The sequence below is a fragment of the Opisthocomus hoazin genome, chromosome 20 (assembly GCF_030867145.1).
Source record: "Opisthocomus hoazin isolate bOpiHoa1 chromosome 20, bOpiHoa1.hap1, whole genome shotgun sequence".
Lineage (NCBI taxonomy): Eukaryota > Metazoa > Chordata > Aves > Opisthocomiformes > Opisthocomidae > Opisthocomus > Opisthocomus hoazin.
This window is the reverse complement of record NC_134433.1, coordinates 9,067,916-9,089,429: the sequence shown is the minus strand read 5'-3', so window position 1 is coordinate 9,089,429 and position 21,514 is coordinate 9,067,916. Positions and strand designations below refer to the sequence as shown.

General features: G+C 41.6%; 1 protein-coding gene across 3 annotated transcripts in view; it reads left to right on the top strand.

Moving 5' to 3' along the window:
• Nucleotides 1-224: 224 nt before the first annotated feature.
• RABEP1 (rabaptin, RAB GTPase binding effector protein 1) overlaps nucleotides 225-21,514 on the top strand; it is a 52,723-nt gene continuing 31,433 nt past the window's right edge. Inside the window, exons 1-3 of one of the 3 annotated variants that reach the window (XM_075439903.1) lie at nucleotides 225-435; nucleotides 18,943-19,071; nucleotides 21,236-21,439. In XM_075439903.1, the coding sequence (XP_075296018.1) occupies nucleotides 402-435; nucleotides 18,943-19,071; nucleotides 21,236-21,439 (367 nt within the window). In that variant the 5' untranslated portion in view covers nucleotides 225-401. Of the gene's footprint in view, nucleotides 436-592; nucleotides 616-2,797; nucleotides 2,910-18,942; nucleotides 19,072-21,235; nucleotides 21,440-21,514 lie in introns of those variants that run through there. The other 2 variants (XM_075439904.1, XM_075439902.1) reach the window with 2 other exon arrangements.

Here is a 21,514-nt window from a genome sequence, read left to right as displayed (position 1 = left end):
CCGCCGCCGCCCCGGCCCTGCCTTGCCTGTCACGGGCCGAGGCTTCGGCCCGGCTCTGCCTCCCCTCCGGGCAGCCGGGTAACAGAGCCCCTCAGCGTGCAGCCCGCGGGAAGCCGCCCTCTCCCTGCCGCGGTAGCGCCCAGCGCGGCCCCGGCCCTCCCAGCCCCGGTGGCGGCAGCTGATCCCGCGGTCTCACCGTGGGCGCCTGCGCGGCGCTCCTCCTCCTCCTCCTCCTCCTCCTCCCGCCGGCGGCGGCCGCTGTCAGGATGAGGCGGAGGAGGCGGAGGCCCAGGCCGGCAGCTCCCGTCTCTCGCCGGGGCCCCCTGGCGTAGCGGTTCCCGCTCTGACGCCGCGGCTGGAGGCGGAGGAGGCCGCGGCGGCGCCGCCCGCCCGCCGGAGCCATGGCCCAGCCCGGCCCGAGCCCCCCGACGGACGGTAAAGGGGGAGGCGGCCTCGCTGCGCGGAGCCGGGCGGCCGCGGCCTGCCCAGCCCCGGGCTCGCCTGCGGAGCCGCGCCGGCCGGGGGGCGGGGGGCAGCGGCCTGGGCGAGGCGGCCTTGCCGGGCCGCGGCGGTGGGTGGTGACGGCGGCGGTGAGGTGGGATCGGCCGGGACGGGGTGCGTGGGGCAGCGGCGGGGGCAGGCACGAAGGGGAGCCCCGCGGAGAGGCCTGCGGGGCCGGGAGGGAGCCGTGCCGGGTCGGCGCGGCGGTGGGAGCCGCCGTGTGAGGGGAGGGCGGGCGGCGAGCGCCTCGGGGAGAGCTTGGCTGGGGGAGAGGCGGGTGGGGAGGACGAAGGGGGCACGGCAGGTGGGTGCTGGGCGGTGGATGTGGAGCCAGGGCGGCTCCCCGGCGCGCAGAAGGAGGGAGGGAAGGAGGGTAGAGCTTCAGAGGACGCTGCTGCCGGGAAAGGGGCTCTGAGCCTGGGTGTGGAAGGCCTCCCGCCCTGGGAAAGGGGGGTGCGGGATGGGAGGAAGAGGGTGGTGGTGCTGGTATCGAGGTAGACATTTCTGGGTTGGGTAAGACTCCGTCATCGATTTGGCCGCGGCAGGTGATGTAGGGGTGTATTCACCGTCTGCTCGCGCTGAAAAGGCACTTCCAAGAGGTTGAGGTCGGGATACTTGGCATGGACGGTTTGTTGCTGCGCTGGAAAAGACAAAGAAAATGACAGCTCTTCTCTGAGGATGATATTTACCTGTGCAGGAGGAAGATAAGCTTTCCCTGAAGGTTTTTGTTATGGAGAGGTTATTTGTCTCTGGTTTGGGAGGAATTACGGACACGGAAATGTTTTTTTCCCCTTGGAATAGGTTGCAGAACTGTATGTGTATCAGAAAAACTGTAGGTGATGCTTAGCTTGGCAGATGGGATGGAAGGGACAGTGTTTGTGTGGGGGATGTATGGGAAGGGGTGAGAGAGCAAGAAGTTGAAGTTGGGGCTGGTCATAACGTAGGAGTAGTAGGACTAGGGAAATGTGCAGGATCTTGAAGGATAGGTGCTTACCCAGCCATGGGACTACGCCAGAGATCTTTTTTTAGAGAGCAGATGAGTTTCCCTGGGAAAGCACTCTGTTAGAAAAGAGCAACGATGTATTCTTAATTATGCATATCTAGGGAATTGTGTGGGCCTTCTTTTTTTTTTTTTTTTGTTGGAGTTACACAAGAAAGTGCTTATCCTTGGGGATTTCAGTATTTCAGTCTATCTTTTCAAAGTTTTAAAGATGAAGTTGCTTAGATTGTGGCATATTTTCCTACATTAATGTCAATGGTTGCATGCTTGTCCTTCTAGAGCACAGAGGGAAAGGTGAATTTACTTGCTGTCATGCTTGCAAGATCAATGTTGGTATGGATTGCTCTTGTGTACTTTCTGGTGAATAACTATTGTTTATTGTTCTTTAGCCTTTTCTTCTGAGAGCTACAGAACAACTTCCAACAAATTTTCTTCCTGGCTCTTGCAGACTATCTGACTGCAGCTGTGCAGCGGAACTGTGCATTGTACAAATATTTGCTGCCTCTTGACTGGGAAAGGTAGTTGTAGTAGTGTATTAGAAGCTACAAGTTGGATAGATTTTATTTTTTCTGCTGTTCTTATTTAAAAAGAAGGCAAAAAGGAGGAAGTAAAATTTAGTAATTTGATAGGTCGATGAAGTCTTTCTTGCAGGAGGTCCGGATTGCTGTCTTTCTCATGCTTTCTGGCTGCAGGAAGATGAGGATGCTGTAAATGAGGCACGTGGTGGGGGGAACTGGCTGCGAGCTGGATGGATTCTGAAAGTGATTGCTGTGTTCTCGCACTAAAGAGTTAGAGCTTCTAAAATGGCTCCTCTCCCTCATCCTTCTTTGGCAGTAATATGACCAGTTTGGGGTTTTTGATCCACTTTGGTTACTATACTATTGTTCTCATGTGTGTTGGTTTTATTTTTAAGTAACTTGGCAAAAGTGTGCCTGGAAACTTCTCCATTCTATTTTAATGTGGAGAAAATATTGAAGAAAGGAATTATTTAATATTTTTAGTTGTCTGCACTGAGTTTATTGGTTAAAGGAGTTGTGTAACCTCTGATTTAAGATAACATGACAAAATACAACGGGATTAACATGTTCCCCTAAGGAAAAATAATGGCTTTTTATAATTACTTATATTGATCACAAATACCTTACACATTCTTTACTTGTGCAAGACACATCAGCTATGATTTTTTTTTTCTGAAAGCAAGTGTAAAAGAACTACAGTTTCTACTGTAGTAGAAAGAACACATATGAAACAATATGAGAGCAATATAATCTAGATTGTGTAGTCTGTTCTAGTGCGCATACTGAAATGAAAATGGGCCCAAGAAGAGGGGAAGAAATAGCACAAAGAAACAGGAAAAGAATGGATGACAGGTCCTACCCCATTTTTGTACTTTGGCTCAGTACAGAAGGTAATAACCCTCTAATTCTTTTGTGTGTAGTAATAGAGTTTCCAGATGATAACAATCGCAGAAAGGCTAAGTGCAGAGTCCTTCGGCTGCTGGTGTAGCTTTGTGCACTGTGCTGTGAACTGTTAGCTAATGATGTCAACCTGTGTTGCAAGTAGGCGTGTGCTTCTTATTGATCCTGGTCAAGGTGCTGTGTTTTGAGATTTTAGTTCATATGTGTGTTGTCTAGATTGTGTGACTGGAACAGTAATGCCAAATTTTTAATAATATCTTCATTTTTGAAGGTGGTGTACTCTCAGCCTCCCTGGGTTTCATTCAGATCTGGATGCTTGCCATCTCTGAAAATAAGGTTACCAACAAAATACTTTGGCATAATTTTTCACTATCAGAATGCTCAGGCTTTGGTATTATTCCCTTTCTCGTATCTGGAAAATGCTTTGATGAAGAAACTGCAGTTACATAAAACACTAGTTCGTCAAGACTAAAAAATTAATTGTAATGGTATGCAAATTGTTAAACTCTTCTTACTGCACTAGTAAACTTAAACCATTAGTACAGTCGAACTGATAAATAGCATATCCGTTGCCATTATTCTTTGATAAAGGAAACTTAGTGGCACAGTCTAACAAATAGTTTAATAAGAATTTGCCAGCAGAAAGAATTTGTACAGTGTTGGGGTAACTTGTTCTTACTCCTATGCTTAGGCCAGTAAAAATGGTGTCTCCTTTTTGTGGTCAGCGGTTATGCCAGCTCTCGGTGGAGAGCACTGCTCAGCTGTATAGAGGGGCTCGGAGGACGTTGCAATATTGATTTTAGTACAAGTAGCAGCACCATGAGCTGCACTGTTTCCCTGTGGCAATAATACGGGATCCTGACAAGAGCTGAGACCTGCTGTCACTGTACTTTTCACGTATCCCAGAGACTGAGCATTGCTAGTGCAAAGGTCTGGGATGTCACATAGAAAATTAACCACCAAAACTTAAGCCTTAGATGCTTTTACATTTCTAGTTGTTTTCCTTCTAAGTATCACTTTTACATTAGATGCTTTTACATTTCTAGTTGTTTTCCTTCTAAGTATCACTTTTGAATGAAATTGAAGTATCTAAAAATGCTATTACTCATCTCCAAAGCTAGGTGTGGTTGGTAGGGGACTGGTTTTGAGCGCTGAAGTTTGGTTCTATGTTGTTGATGTAACTGTCAGATGTTAAACTCTTCTCTTGGGGAGTAACTTCAAAATTGTTGGTACTTTCCAAGGGCCAAAAAATTTCTTCGCTCACTTTTGTTTTGCTTGGTCTTAGTTATATTATTTAACAGTTATCAATATTATTAAACAAATATACTTTTAATTAAAACCACAAACATTCACACTTTTTTTTTTTTAAGCTATATGTTTTTTCCGTGTCAGTTCAGCAGACAAATCTGGGATTTGGCTTCAAAAGCAAAACAGACACCTTGAACATACATGCTTCCACCTTTTAGAATTTCCAAGGAAGTTCTGATCCACTCAGCAGGTCAGTTTGCTCCAGCCTGGAAATATGCACATTCAGGGTGTCTGTTTTCCTGTTGAAGCCAAGTCCCAAATCTCTCTTCTTAATTTTGAAAAGTACCGTGACCCTGTTCTTTATAATTAGCTGCTGACTTGCCTGAAGGCACAATGTGTATACTTTAACACATGGACTGACTCTCTCTTGCATTTCGAACAATGGAAAATGTAAATTCTTTGCCCACTTGTATTGCTACTTGGCCACTTCACCATCATCACAGAGAAGATTGCCTTAGTAAATGTTTTCTTCCCTTCCTGTCCTGGTGCCTCAAGATGTTTAGTTGCTTTCCCATAACCCTTTGTGGGTGGAGCAGATTCCCACTGTGGAACTAGTTTGTGTGTTTTCAACTCCCTTGAAAGTGACTGAAGAAAGAATTTTTTTTTTAAACTTTTAAGAAGCTAAAACAAACAATGTCTCTCAGTGTGGGAGGGGACCAAATCCCACAGGCTTCATAATGTGTGATGGTTGAATGGCAGTCTTCCTGGGTTTTCACTCCAGACACATTATTAAAAAATACTTCTAAGATGTGAAGTTTTCTATGTTATTATCATATTTTATTATATTTGGTATTTTTTTTTAAATGGAAGTATGTCATTTGGGAAAAAAAAAAAAAAGAAAAAGCGTGAGGTTGTGGTTTACTCTGACTGAGGTCTTCCAAGATAAGAACTGATAACATTGATTAGTAGCACTTACTAAGCAGACTTCTAAGCAGTCTCTGACAGCAAGGTTGGGGAAAAAAAAGAGGACTAGCTATAAATGCCATTGTGTATGTACTTAAGAGGAACATCTTTCACTCCGAAGGTCTAGTGTTTCTGAGTGGTTCATAGTCTTTACTTGCAGAATTGTTTTCAGTATCTGATTTAGTGGTGTCTGAGTTAATGGTACTAGCCTCTGCAAGTTGTTCTATAAATAGTGTAAGCATTGTGTAATTTTAGTCATGGTATAGTCAGTTAAGCATGATGATGAATTATCTCTGGAAAAATTTAAATCATTTGATATCTTTATATGAATTGGCATAGGAGGAACGAGTGAGTAGCGTGCTCTTAGTTAATGCTAGTGTCTTTCCAAAAGAGGAGAATTGCTTTTTAGCTCTTCACTGAAATATACCTGGTGTTTGAGAACTTCTGCGTTGCTCTGTTGTTTTGTTAGCAGTGCCTGTAGTACCTTAAGAATGCAGAACTGCAGCATGACTGTTAATACAATGAGGAATCGCTGTGTGTGTTGGCTTTTTTTTCCATTCATGTCTGCTGCTGTCAGCCACGACTCCTGTTGGCATTCTGCTGACTCGTGGTGGTACTTCTCTCTTCCCATCTCTGTCCTACACTTGTCTTCCCTGGCCTGACTCCTCCAAATACAACAAAGAGGAAAAATAAAAGCTTTCCAGTCACACTTCATATCTGTTTCCATCTGCCCTGGCAATTTCTGCTTCCACATGATTAAGCGACAGAAATGTGGCCTTACTTGACCTTCAGTCACAGATTTTTCCTCTGGTCAAACAGCCGGTCATTTGACCTTGTCTTAGGCAACTACTGCTCTGCAGCTAATCCTCTGGTTTCCTCAGTCCTCCTTCCCAGCCATCACCTCATCTTCTTGAAGTATTGCTCTCCCTCTTGCAGCTCTTTTGCAACCTCCAGTCTGTGGGTGTCTGTGTACCTTGCCTGGCAGTTAGCACGCCCTCACTCTGCGTTTCCTCCATCCTTCCATTCTTCTGCTTCTAGAGAAAAATTGCGTGACCGTACAAACTTCCTCTGTGAATAATGCCTTCTCTTTTCTTTTCCAAACAGCATTGCTCCCTAGCTATGTTGAATCTTAGCTTGTTTGCTGGGGTTTGTTTAGTATCTTTTTCCTTACTTGAGATCTCTCCAGTTTCTTTTACCTGAAAGGGAAGGTCTCCTGCTTTACTTCTGGTATAGAGCAAGTGCTTCTCTGCTTTTCAGCCCTACCGTATACATCTTCAGATTCTGAGTTTTCTCAGAACAGCTTGTAGTATTTTGCAGGCAATGGACTTCAGTTACCTATTTATCATGACATTTGCTGGCATCTAATTCTTTAATACCTTGGTATCTTTATTTGTAAACCAGAGCGGTTATGTGCCTCACAGATTGTGAAAATCAGTTGCTGGAAGTTAATTCATGCCTCTTGGAAAGGCAGAAAAATAGAAGAGTTCCATTTTTGGCTACCAGAGCAGTTCCAAAAATTGGTATCAGTAGAGAGCAGGGTGGGAAACCAGTACTGCTGCAATTTGCTAATTTTGTTCTGTGTGCAGTTAAGAGCCCTATCTTGTCTTGTGTGTCTGGCAGCATTAAGAACTGAAAAATAACTAAGATTTTTTTTTTTTTTAAATAAAAAACACGAAGAAAACCACCTCAAACCAAAAAAGCCTGATTTAGTTACTTAATAAGCAGAAGAGGCTTGCCTTACTGTGGTGAGTCACAGAGAGAAGAGATTTAAATTCAGGTGGGATTTTTTTTGTTCATATTGTTATGTTTTGTGGTTTCTGAAAATGTTTTTTAATAAAATTATGGAGCAAAAGTGGAAGAAGAGATAGAACTTATAAATGGCAAAGTGAATCAGAATCAATAACTGAAAGACAACAGGATCATTAAGTGTGTGGTGCTCCAGAGGGAATGGCCAGTAGGTGAGAGAAAAGGATTAATGGAGGATCAAACCAAGCCAGCTTTGTTCATTACAGAAGTGTTGCCCGTGCCTTTGAGAAAGTGACCTGGATAGACTGTATAGGCTTTATTCTATGTTTTGTTGATACACGTTTTTAACTTACAGATAATTGCAACAAGACTTGAAATGCTATTTAAATGGCAACAAAAGTGAGAAATATGCAAAACGAAAGAAGAAAGAGCTCTCTCACCTTTTTTGTCAAAGTGTTTCCATGTGTAACTGTTTACCCACCACACCCATGCCTTGGTAGGGTAACTTTTTGTATTTGCATGGGTGGTTACTATTAAAATACTCCCCAACAGAAGTAGTTTTTGTGTTATGTTTTAATCTATACTACGTCAGTGCTATGCAAAATGATTAGACTAGCACCAGGGTTGGCTGCTTTCAAAAAAAAAAAAAAAAGGTACAGTAACTTGGATACAACCATAGAGTATAAAACAATCCTTACATCTGTTTTTTCAGTGTCATTGGCTTAATCTATATAGGAAGAAACACAGATGAGTGCTAGAAGTTATTGCTCAGACAATAATTATGTTAAACATCCACTATAAATTTTCACGCCTGGTACCCTTTAAGAAAATCGTATTTCCTAAGGCCTACTGAAGTTCGTATTAGAACTCCCATTGGCTTCAGACACAGGAATTGGAACATTCATCTTACATTAGCGGTAGTCTGTGCCAAAATCACTGTGATATAATTTAGCTGTGGTGTTACTTGGTTTATTTTGGTGAGACATGAAGAATAAGTTGGTCTCTTACTTCAAATCTTCTGACAAGCTGGCATCTTTATGTCATATGTTACATCTTTTATATTTTCTTTTAAGGATTGGTTTGAAGTAAGGTTTTCTTAATTGTCAGCTCATGATGTCTGTTTGTATCTTCTTTCTTGTGCTGTATCTAGAGATGTGTGCTAAATTAATGGGAGAGCAATTAGCCAAACTCCGTATTCTGTGCTTGACTGGCACTTCTAGCTGTGAACATATTATAGCTGTCTGTCTGGTCTTCACAGCTTCTGTTTTGAGTTTTAGATGAACTAGAGATGAAGATGCTAGATATCCAAATGGTGTAGAAACTCCTGATGTTACAAAGGTTGCATTCATTCGAGTCACTGAGGTTAACATTTACCTGATGATACATCAGGAAGGGTGGTAATGGCACATTATAGGGTCTAATCTAACTGCAGTTTTGTACTAGCATATTTACTTTCAAGCAAGAGTAAATGTGAGCCTAACCTTATTCTGCAATACAAGTGTTTTCTGATATGTTTTTATCTACAGCTCTAGGTTTTGTACCAGTTTAAATGCACCTATACTGGAGATACCCTTTCTGCTGCATTTGTTCAAAACTTGTGTGTATACAAACACTGGTGGGAGGGGTGAGCTTTGGAATTTGCTTTCTGCTACAGATTATGTTTGTAAGCTTCGTCTAGAGTCTCTGAGTGGAAATCAGGATTTGAGGAATGTCATTTATTGCTTACAAATGACAGTCATCAAGTCTTAAAGAGCAAGTTCTGCTGCATGACTCCACTAATCTCAGTTGCCGTAATGGAGAGTGCAGGACAGAAGGAAGGCTGGGCTATTTCTTTTGGGAAGCAGCATGCACTTAGGTTTAAACTGATGATCAAACTGTACCCATAGGCTGTGGTTTCGTGTTAACAGCTAAGCCAGTCTGGAAGGTTGCTGCTGCTGAAAGGGGTGATCCTGCTCTCTTCTTCCTGCTCCCACAATCATGTTTCTATCGTGTCCTTTGGGGCAGCTCTGTGTGTTGGACTCATTGCTGAGCCAGTTCAGCTCAGTCACCCGGTTGAGGCTGCTCACTTCTGGATTAAGAAGTTTAATTGATTTAGTGAAAGACCTGATGAGCATTAGAGCTGACATAAAGGAAGGGGTGGAGACCACACAGTAGCAATATGAGTGTCCAAGGGTATAGTTCAGACTCTTTTTCACAATTTAAACCAGTCTATATCCTCGCTGTCATGTTTGTGCCAGTTCTGGTATACGCTCAGCCACGTGATGAGTGTGATCAGGGACCTGGTTTGACTGAGAATTGGTTTGACTCGCTCTCCCCCACCCCCCAACTGTTTGCTGGATCACTTCTCTGATCCCATCACTGTGCAGCCTCAAAGGCCCTTGTAGCATGGTGGGGATAAGGCATGTGTGGTCAGGGTGAGATGGGAGTGCTGAGTTACCCTTTGAGATGACTGCCAGTACTTAAGTTGATTTAAAGTGATCGTAACTGCAGGCTTAGTAAAGTCTTAATGTTCTATATTGCTTATAGCCTCGGCATATTTAATTTTTTATTTTTAATTTCATACTGGAGGAGGATTTTCTTCCATTTTAACTGCTCAAGAATTCATTTGGTTGACAAGAGGTAGCAAAAAATATGGATATATAGAATGATGGCAATGTTTTCTGTCAAGAAATAGATTATAGAGGCTTGGGGGAGTAGTATTCTGTTGTTCTCAGGGAAACTATTAAATTGCTGCAGAAACCTTACCCCAAATGATGGGAACTGTATCCTGTTCCTTATCAAATAAAGATGTTAATCATCTTTTATTATTTGTCAAGCTGTAGTTATCTCCACAGTGTCTCCATAAATACATGTGGCAACTGTATTTTCCAGGCCATTTATCAAGATTTATAACCTTTAAGTGGTTACTCTAAGGCGCCATGTTTGCATGCCTGCAACCTGCTTTTCTGACAACTAACGCTTTTAAATTACTATTCCTTGAAAGTAAGTCTTCACCTGTTCCCTTTCTCAGTTTATTCTCTGTCTACCAATGTGGGTGGCCAAATTATGTAGGAAGGGATAGATAACCACAGAGGGAAAGAAGTCTGGTGTTAACTCCCTTTTGTGGTGCTTGTTCACGTTCGTAACTCTTGGGTTAGGTATGAATTACCGCTATTTCTGAAACTTTTCTGGTACTGGTAAAAGTACAGCAGTGCTGTCTGGTAGCTGGACATGTGGAAGTAAGTTTGCATGCTGTTATTGATTATGTTAGCTTTTGAAAATGTCCACAAAGATGCTGGTTTGCTTTAAATGGCAGTCTCCTCATACCTGTAGCAATAGTAAACTAGAGAAGCCATTGCCTGTATGAATTTCACAAACAGTGACTACTTTTTGTTTTTCTCTGCATCATTTTTTGGTCTGGCTATATGCTTGTCTCTCCAATTGATTATTTCACTTCTGTTATGTTCCTTTGATTTTTTAAGTTTGTTTGGTCATCATGATCCTGTTAGGTTATCATCATCATGTTTTTCCTGCTCAGAAATTGGGAAGCAGAGCATTTAGGGTGGTCTGTAGCCTGGATGCTCGCAAAGCTACACCTCAGTTATTGTCCCTGTGACAAATGGCAAGACAGCGTGAGATCTTAGATGAGTGGTATCTGGGAGAATTTTTGAATTAATGGAATGTTTTTGGTTTATATATTAAATTACTTCATCAAAGAGAACAATGCAGTAGGGTTGTTTTGTTTTTCTGAGAGCTGAGTCATACTTTATCCACTTTTTTTCCCAAAAGAGGACAGCCTTTAATAAATCCGTAGGTGAAGTGATAAATGTATTATAAGGAGTCAAAGGGATTTTTTTCCCCCTCCCACTGAAAATGAGTCAGCAATTAAATTATCTTGAAAGAAAATCAGTAGTGAGTTTATTGTCTGGGTTTAGCAAATGTTTACATTTTAAGAAAACACTTATACTAGTGGTGTTCAGAGTGATAAATTGTGTAAGTGGTCTCCTGTATAGTGAAGCGTGTGTCAGAATCTCCCTAACTGTCTGTCAATCTGAAATATTCTTATTTGATCAGAACAGCAGATTTCTGGTGGTTTCCTAAAACAGACAATATCCTCTATTTAAATCTTGATTTTTCTTGCAAGGCAAGATACATTGATAACATCACTGTCAAGTGTAACTGGCACGTGAAGTAGTTTAATCCTGTTCTGGATTTTGTGGCTATATGATTCAAATGATGAGAGGTGGTTGTGTGGAGTAGCTCAATAGAAGCATTCTTGTGTAAACATGAAGACTCATTCATATTTTCAGTGTTGCTTTGGTCAAGAATTACGCAACTTGGCAGTTTTGGGGGGACTTGCTTTGAAATACGATGGAAGGGGAATGGGTGGCTCTGCTGGAGGTCTCGTTACAGGCTGAAGGAGCCTCCTCTGCGTCTGCTTGGAATACCTTATGCTGAATGTTTGGCTTACTGATTAGTGAGGCAGGACAGACTGATGAAATAAAAGGAGTGGTGGAAGTTGCGTGAATGCTGAGGAGTTTGACAGATGCATTGTTTAAGTTCAGGTATATGAAATGCTCAAAAAGCTTTGCCAAAGGGATCGAGTCAGGCTGTGACTGCAGGGTATGTCGATCTGCGCGGGCTAGCTTTGAGCTGATAGTGGTGTAGTGGTAGCAGCAATGACAGTCAGCGCAAAGTGAACTCTTTTAGAGAAATCTGACCAATACTTGGATACTTAACCTTCACGGAGTTTTGTGCTGCCATCACCATGCTCTTGTTTGCTCAAGCAGTGACTATTCTGAGTAAATGTACACAGCCTGTAGAGTAAATAGAGCTTCATAAACCCAAGAAGTCATTGAGCTTTTTCCCTGCAGTCTTCTTAAAAAAATGATCCTCTTGTAAAGGCAGTTATAAGAATGAGAAATTGTTAAAGACAGAGGAAGAAGATACAAGCCCTGAGAGAGCAGGGAAAATGCCGATGATGGTGATGAGGTTGGTAACTCTGTTCTCTCCATTTTGTGTTGCTATAGATGAATTCAAAGTGTCTGTGTTCACCAGACTGTAGCTTGCTGTTGACTTTTGAGATACTCTGATATGCATTCAAGCTTACCAACACTGCATTTCTGAGAAGATTCACTGATGGTAGCAGCGGGAGGCAGCCAAATTGCTTTCTATAGGATACCATCTATTGTGATGTTTGCCTCACTTTTCCAACACTGTGATTCATCCACTGCTGCCCTATTTAAGTTATCACTGAATTGATGAGGCATAAAGCGTGGTTGATTCTCTTGGAAAAAATGCTAACAAATAGTGTTTTCCTGAAATTTCATGAGCGATTGCTCTTCCCACCCACCAAAACATCAGTAGCAGCAATTCAACAGCGTTAAAACTAACGATGCCAAAACCCCTCACGCATTGAGCTGAAACTTCCATGGAGAAAATTAGATGTGTACACAGAACGGAGAGGTCTGATGGCAGTGCTAGTTAAATGGTGAAGGAAGGAACTGGCTACTATGATAAGGGAGGTAGGAAAAGCCAGGCTGTAATAATGGAGACATGGGACTGTCCTTGGGAAGAAACGGTGCTTTTTAGCAAATGAAAGATAAATTGCTGGAAAGAAAATTCAAGCCCAGTTCTGTCAACATGGACATGTGTGATCAACTGCATTCCTGTGATATTTGATGTGAGTGAACACTGTTCCAGTGCAGTCTAATATAAATAATGTTTAACTGAGCATGAATTTAAAACTAGACTTAAATTACCTGGGTCCAGAATGTCTAAGTGTGTAGAGGAGGTGAGGAGCATTGCTCTTCACATGAAGTGGACTTATCAAAACTGGGAGGAAGTCAGGTGTGATTCTCCTTTCCTGGGTGCAAATGGAGTGTCAGGGGCTGGTGGTTTGGACCCCAGACCAGCAACTGCCTGGTTTTGTGTCCAAGAAAGAAGATGAGGGAGGCAATAACAAAGAAAGGAAGTAGTTAACATGTTGTAAGCGCTGTGGGAAGCGTAAAAAAATGAGGAAGGAGGCTTTTTTCCATGTAACTATGCGTGAAGTTGTTTGCTGTGTAAACGTACCTAGGGGAAGATTTCAGTAGAAGTGGTTGCACATCAAAGATACAGGGCAATGTGTTGTGTTACCAACAAGTACTAAGTGACATTTTTGGTAATTGGCGTTTGACCCAAGCCTGGAAATGCTCTCATATTCATTTGCCTACTGTAGGGTTCTGCATCGGTTGAAACCACAGCACCTGGCATAGCGTTGGTGCGGATCTTGAGCAGCGCTGCGTAGTGAATAGCAGCTACCCCAGCTGGTGGAAGGAGGAGCAAGATCTTGAGAGATGATGCACCTGTGAAATGCAAGCAACTCATGTAAAATGCCGTGAGGATGGTCATAGAAACAGCTATGCAAGTTTTTACAGTATCATGTCAAACGTTACTTAGTTGTTCTTGCATGCAGCTGTTCAACTGTGCCGGATTAATTGAGCCGTTTAAAGGACCTTTGTTTTCTCTTCCCTTTGTTTTTGTTCTCCTGATTTTATTGTAGAAAAGAATCTTCCTATTTATTCAAACTCCTCCATTTATTTAGATTTTTAGTTATTTTAATTCGGTGGTAGCTTTTCTCTTTCTGAGATCTTAGTACAGTATGTCATACAGTGTTTAACATAAAAAGGGAGACTAAAGAGCAGCAATAGGCACTGCTGAGACCACAAGGCAGCATGGAAAGGTGTTTCAGTCATTCAACTTCAATGGAAAAAGTAATGTTACTTTCAGACTGTAGCAGCATATTGCAAACTGCCACTTGATGTTAATACAGTATTTATAATGTGGTTAGGTGTTTGCAACAGGCAGAGCTCAGTTGAATATTTTTGATCCTGCAATTATTGATTTACTGCAGTAAATAAAAAGGTATTGTAACAGATATGATGCAGCAAGGCTCAGTGCTGTAAGTGATATCGGCATTTGCCATAATAATACTTTTCTTGCTCTTTTTTTTTTCTTCAGTGTGGTCTTTTGCTGCTGAATATCAGTGTGTAAGGGCAAATTTTGTTCCTTGAAAATAGAGCAACCTCCATTTCATAAGTCAAGAATTATTTCTGTTCAATGTGCTTATTAAAAGAACCATAATCTGTTCCTTTACTTCTCGGTGCCTATTACAAACAACTGTATTGGAGTGTATTTTAAGACTGTGGGGGTTTTCGCTTTGGGTTTTTTTGGTCCGTTGATGTTTTATTTGTTTGTTTGTTGTTTAAGTCTAATCCTGTTTGAAGAAAATAAACAAAAGCTTTTTGCAGTCTAAATACACATCCTGGTGGCAGACTCCTAGGTTAAAAATTTATATAATAACATAGTTGTGGCTCCAATATGATGTCATAATAGATGAAAATGAGTACTCTTAGGAAATAAGCGTGAATAACAATGGTCAGCCATATATTTTTATTTTTCATACTTCTGGCTCCAGCAATTACGACAGGAAAAGAGGTGGAAAATGACAGAAGTATGACAGAAGTGATTTTTAAAAAAAAGTTTTTTTTTTTTTCTTTCAAAAAGGTTTATGTGTATTTTTTCTGATCTGATGCTGAAATCTCAGATTTCAGCTATGTAGGACTGAACTCTTGATATGAAGTCTGACACTTTAAATATCAACTAGAAGGCTTTGTGGCATTAATTTTATAAATAGACCTAGTACTCAAAAATAGTCTTATTGATAAGCAGCTCTGTCTGTCTTTAGTTCTGGAACAGTCACTACGTGTTTGGGTAACTGGAAACTTTGTCATACCTAAAATTTAATCCTTTTGGGGAGCTGATCTGTGAAACGCCATGTAAGTACCTAGTGGATAAGAAATGCGTGTGTGTTTCTGTGTTTTCCTTGAATTGAAATTTTGCTCGGTAGTGGGTTAAGAGAAAGTTGGATCTTTTTCACTAGAGTTTTTCTTTGTGTACTCCAGTGGTTTCATGGTTCTCCTGTGAATTGAGGACTCCACTCTGAAATGAATTGTGCTGCCCTTCGCTTGACGACTTCTACCTGGTTAAGCCACATAATAGCATACACTGTACTTTAATGCTAGTGTTAAACAGGGAGGTGGTCATCCCTGTGTCGGACCTGAACCATCTCCGCAAAATCCACGTTGTTTGCTAGAAATTTAATGCTAGTATTTCATTAATATTAAAGTATTAAATGCTAGTATTTTAATTGGCAGGTCTAACTGTGTCATCAGTAGTCTATTTGGCCCAATAATCTGGGGAAAAACAAAAGCGCTAGCTAATAAATTGTTGGCCAAAGGGACTGCTTGTTTGTTTTTCAGTTTGGCATATCAATTTTAATTTAGATATTTCTCAGTGCTGTTTCAGGAGTTGAGAAATTGGGTCTTTCGGGTTTTTGTTTGTTTCTTGGTGAGTTAGGGCCCTAATTAGGTCTTCCACACTACTGCTCTTACGAAATAACAGCATGTCCTGTGCCTGTTTTGATCTCATGTGTGACACAGGATCCGGTTTCAGTCGGGCGTAGCTCCGCAGGACCTGACCGTCTGTCGGGCTTGTTGACTGTATACTTCATCGGTGGCGTCAAGCATTGATTGCTGCATTTCTATGCGTGGAAACGGGAGCACAGGGACAGGGACTCTGGCGAGGTGATGAATCCTGTCATTGCAAAATGTATGGTTTGGTTTGAGGATTTTTTTTTTTTTATTGTCATTGTCAGTTGATAGCCTATGATGGTAAATAGTTTTCTTTTCCAGCTCTGTTACGGACCTGGGGTGAAATGGATCTAAATTCAGAACAAGAAGTCAGCTATAAATGTCAAAGGCCTAATTGAAAATCTATGAATGAGTCCATTTCCTGCCATTGACGCCAGTGCGTTTCCAGGTGGACATTAGCCCACGGTTACCTGCATCTGGCGATTGGGATTTGGGTTCACGCTTTCAGTTTGGAAAGTGCAGGGTCTGTATGGCTATCGTACAAATCATACCCCCTGAGAAGAAAGTAATTTTGGTGAGAATTTAATCATTCGTACTTAGTAGAAGGAAGCTAGTTGTCATGCTGTCATAGGAAATAAACCTTCCTATGCTTTTACTTTTTGTGCACATGCGTTTCAGGAGGTTGATGTATTACATAGCTTATTGTCCTCAAGCTTATGTCCCTGGTGTCACTGCAATGTGGACAGTGGTAGTGCAGACAAATTCCTCTCCTCTGTGAGGAATGGCAAGGTCTGTCCTGAGCCATCTACACAGTACAGGTGTCAATAACACTTTAAACTTAGTATCGAGTAAAGAGAATGATGTTAATACACGGTTGCAGTGATGCATGACCTGCAGCTGAGATCTTAAAACTGTTCGGTTTTTTAAATGCCAACAGCTGGTCCTGACAGTGGCCAGAGCTCTGTTGTGCTGGGGGTTGATTGTTGATTACTTTTTTATACATAACTGCCAGGCTGTAGAGAAGAGGGAATAGTGTAAATGCAAACATTTGAAGTTTAAATTGCATTTCCCGCTTGGTGACTCTGCCATCCCTCTTTCCATTTGCGCGTGAGGATTTGAAAAGGATGTGTCTGTTGTTCCGCCAGCTTAAAGCACTGGAAGTTTCGGCTCTTGTGGCGTCCTCTTCCTTTCACCCTCAGCAGAAGCAGCTCTCACCTTTGGAAGAAATACAGCTCAGTTGCTTTGCGCAGCAGCTTTCTGATGGGAGCAGTAGCACAGCTGCTGCTGTCTTTCTGCAAAAGAAAGATGGAAAGGGAAACAAGTGAACAAGGAGTGCTTGAGTCTTCTTTCCAGGGGGTGTGTCTGCTGTTGATTTGTTAACTTTCAGAATTAGTAATTGTAGAATTAAACTATTTTTTTGTCTGGTGTTCAAAACAGTGTTTGTAAGGTGAGCAGCGTTGAGATTCCTGCTTGGTTTGTTTCGAACGTCTACATGTGGCTTTGGGCCTCCTGGCCAGTGGCTGCAGATGCAGAGCTGCTTGGCTGGACCTGTGGGGTTTGGTGACCTGCCCCTAACCATGGCATACAGCTCACTCAGTGCTTGTCATAGTTTCCTTTCAACAACTGAAACTGTGAGATCAAAACCACCTCCCCGGAGCCAAGCGTGGCTTTTCGTTCCTCGGAGGTGTGAAGCGGGCGTCGCAGCAGCGGGCTGTGGGGCGCTGGCCGGGGCCAGCAATGGAGCTGCATTCCCCCAGGCCGCGGGAAGTGGCTTTGCTGGCAGCATCGCCCTCGCTCAGAAGTCAGCAGGGGGTGGAAACCTAGACAAACCCTTTCCCTTTGGGAGACTTCAGCAAGAGATCAAAGGCAACGCTTTAGCCTTGAGAAGCATTTTGCTATCTGGGCCTGGCTCCATGTGTGCTATTTCTTTCCTGGTTTTGATCCAGCCGCTTTCCTGACTCGCGTGAAGCTTTGCTCTCAGTGCGTCGTCTTTGTTACAGGTTCCTTTCATTTGCTGGGGAATACTCCTGTGCAGTCGGCTTTGCACTGTTGAGTTAGGGGTTGCTGGCCAGAAAAACTGAAGTATTGATATTTAAGGTGATAAAAAAACAAAATGAGGATTTCAATAAAAAAGCAACATTAAAAATTTCTTCAGTCCTGTATCTGCATTTACCTTTCATCCAATACAGAGTTCAATAGATCAAGTGGTGTGTTTTGTAACACCATAAGCCATCATAACCAGCATTCAGTAAAACATACCTGTGCTTTTAGAAGATCCTTTTGTTTGTATCTGTTCTTACTCCAAGTCATTTGGTACTAAAAAGAAATATAAAACACAATCTCAATGGCATTGACCATCCAGCGTTTTACCACTGTAAGCTCTAGGTTTGATTCTGGCTGTTTAAGTCTGAATGTTTGATGCTGAAGTCGTGTAGCCTTTGTATCGTGTTTTCACTACTTGCTTTTGGTGGGAAGCGTATTGGGTGTAATATGTAAACACTTCTGATAGATCAATATTTTATGTATCTGATGTGTGCTATACAGAGGCTGTAACTGAGAAGAAGTGGTTCAGCTTTGAATGACAGAGTTGAAACATGTCCGTAAAATGCTTTTGCACAACAGATAGTGAATTGTGTAGGGAAACGTTTGCCCAACGCATTGCAGAATGGAGATGGATTTTGTTCTAGCTCATCTGTCTTTTGTTTCTGTTTCATATTTGAGTTCCGAGGTGTGCAATATGAAATTGTCTGGCACCTAAACCAGACCTATACTTCTTGAGGTGCAAAGAAGCTAATATTGGACATGAAGATCAATATTACAGGGTCGGTGGTTGTGTGGGATCTTCATAGCATCATGCAATGATATTGTATGTTTTTTCCATAACTGCATTGTAACAATGTTTAAGTGCTTTGTGGACTTCCCTTTTTTGTCATACTACCAGCTCAACTGCTAATGTGGCAAATACTGGGAAACAGTTTGATGTATGTGCACCCTTGAGGGTTTTCACCTGCTGGAAATGAGGAGAGTTTGATCTTATGATCAGCTGTTTCTTCATAGACTGTGGTAATCTCCTGGCAGACTTCTCCCAGTATAGGCTGGTTCATTTTCATTTGGTGAACATGCAGAAATGAAGACCAGAAAGATAATGGCACCTAATTTTTAGCTTACAGGTTTTTCTGTGCTTTGTTCTTCCATAGTTGTTGGCTGTGCAGCTGTCACTGTTTTCTTTGACCTCAGCCTTTGAGAACTTGGTGCTTTGTTGCTCAGCCTTCACACACTGTTCTATGCCTCATGACAAAATTCCCAGTGTTTTGGAAAGAAGCACCAATAGAATGAATTCTGGTGATAGGATTTTTTCCATTTCTTCCATCATTGTGTATAGAAAATTGTGATTTTCTTTGGGAGACTGATTGATAGTTTTTTGCAGAATTCCCTGCCACGTGCACCTCTAGTGCTGTGAGGATGTCTAATTACAATTTGATGCTACAGTCTAAGAAAACGTATCTTCCTTTGTTGCTTAAAGGACTCTGACTAGTTGTCCTGATGTATCATGGGGCAACAGCTGAGCTGTTGAGTAAAGATATTTTAAAAAGAATAAGCCCCAAACCTCAAACTTCCAGAACGGGATGCTTTAACTTTTAGTGACATACCTTATCTTCTGTTTTCTTTTTAGTTGCTCTTCTACAACGGGTGGCAGAATTGGAAAAGGTCAATGCAGAATTTCTGCGCACAAAGCAGCAACTTGAGCAAGAATTTAATCAAAAGAGAGCAAAATTTAAGGAGTTATATTTGGCTAAGGAAGGTAAGTTCTCAATTCTATGAATTATTCTAAAGTTTATTGAACTTCATCTTTAGATAATCCCTGTATGAAGAATAACCTTTGTAATGCCAGCTACTCCTCCCCGTTTGCCTATGCACACCACTTTGTTTGGGTTTTGGGGTTTTTTTGGTAGGTTTTTTTGTTTGTTTTTCCTTTGGTTAAGGAGAATTAGGATTTATGGGGGTTTTCTACTGGGACAGTTGACTGCATATCCAGGATGGTTAGTGGGATAAGGCATTGTTGTTGTGTCTGATTTGCCAAAAATGGAAAAGTGACAGTAGTCTTTTAAACAGATATAATAACATAAGAGACAAGCAGAGGGTAAAAGTATGTAGGTGGTTATTTAGCTACCTAGAATGAATTTTTAGAATTAAATTTAAAGATTTGCCTGCATGGATAGGAGTGAGTAGAGCAGCTTGATGTACACAAAGAAACACCACCACTCAGCTTTAATACTAACTTTCAGAAGTCACGGTGTGCTTGTTTTCTCTGAACAGCAGTTGATCTGGTAAATGGAAAGACATAGTCTGGATGGTGGGCTGTTTGCATTTCGTGGCTAGGTGTTTCATGTAGCATTAATTTGTCTTAAATTTCCATCTGAGATAGACTGTAAGCAGACAAACATAAAAATTTTAATGCCAACCAAGGGCATCTATGTCAATAACACTCTATGGGAAAATTTGAACCATATGAGCTCAAATATCTGGTGAAGAGTTGGAGAGTAGAGATAGCTTGCTGTTCTGAGAGCCAAATTGATTTATTTCTAATCTTGATTATTTTCGTGTCCTTAACATACGAAAGCAGAGCCAAAAAAATAATGCATTAAGACTGCAGCTGCTTGTATGAGAGCAGAAATACAACAGGCGTAATGAAGATCAGCTCATGCAGAAGGCCTGTTTCTTTGTGTTTCTGGCAGCTGGACGAAAGGAAGTTTAAGATACGAGACACTACTGATGAGATCAGCAATAATTCTCACTTCTCAGAAAAGTCAAAAACTAAAAAATAAAAATAAATTGTGACAAGGGGAAAAAAGAAATATCCAACTTCCACATGTACTGAAGTGAAAGGATACCAGAGGAGAATATACAGGCAATTACTTCCCCCTCCACCCCCCCAAGCTTTTTTCCCTCCCCATTCTCCAAGACCCTTTCCTAGATGTATATTGGGACTGTCTCAGCCCATCCTTAATACTATCGTTTGAGAACAAAGTAATATAAATGCTACAGGAGCATGGGTTTTTTAACATAAGGATTAATGCCTTTTTGAGTACCCGATTAGCTCTGGGTTCCATATTCTGTATCAAGGGGTAAGGGCACCAGGATTGATGAAGCTTTTTGGTATTAAGAGAAATACATGGAGATAGCTTGGTGTTGGTTGTACACTGGTCAGATGTTTCTGGTAAAAGTGATTGCTGTTGAAATAGGCTGTGTGGGCATAAAACTATATTTTGTGCAAGTGCTTTTGGAATGAATTGTATGATATCTATCTTCCAGAGCTTTTTGCTTCAGATTAACTGAAAACTCAGAAGGATAATGTGAAATTAGTTTAATTTCTGTTTATAGTTGCTACAGTTAGAAAAGTAGTGGATGTTCCATTGAATGTATCCCTTTTATTAGTAGAAAAATTAGCAAAGGTGTGGTAAAGAGCAGATTAGGCTGCATAGTTTTCTTATGTGGGCTCCACATAGTGGTCAGAGAGTGTTTCTGTTCAAGAAATAGGAAGTGTTCTATCCGAATTCAGGACCAAGTTGGTACCAAAAACGGGGGGACAACTGTGTTGCTGTCTGTTGTTCTTACCTTTTCCAGATTCAGTACCAGAATGAGTAAAATAATAATGAACTAATTAAAAGCACAGTTCATTTTCATCAGGGATATTGATTCATAGGTTATATCTACAGTGTTGGCTTTGTGGCTGTGTCTATGAGAAGGACTTTTATTAGTAAAGGCAAGGGCAAGCGAAGTCAAGAAATAATGTTCCCTAAAGATACCTGCTAACGTTTGTGTAGTTGTTGTGGGCAGATGCTTTAATATTGGTTGATGATTCCTTCACCCTGTTGTTAGTGCACTGTTCTTTGCCATAGCAACTATGGATACTCTTCAGATTGAATTCATTAATCAAACTAAATGTAAATAACACTTCTTTTCAGAGGACCTGAAAAGACAAAATGCAGTGCTGCAAGCAGCCCAAGATGATCTGGGACAATTGCGGACCCAGCTGATGGAAGCCCATGCTGAAATGGAGAACATCAAGGCTATAGCTACAGTATCTGAGAATACAAAGCAGGAAGCTATCGATGAGGTGAAGAGACAGTGGCAAGAAGAAGTAGCTTCACTACAAGCTATTATGAAAGGTAACAACCAGACAAACTGCTGTCGCGAAGACTGGACACCTCTTTAGTACGCGTTTAGTGAGTGATACATGCCTG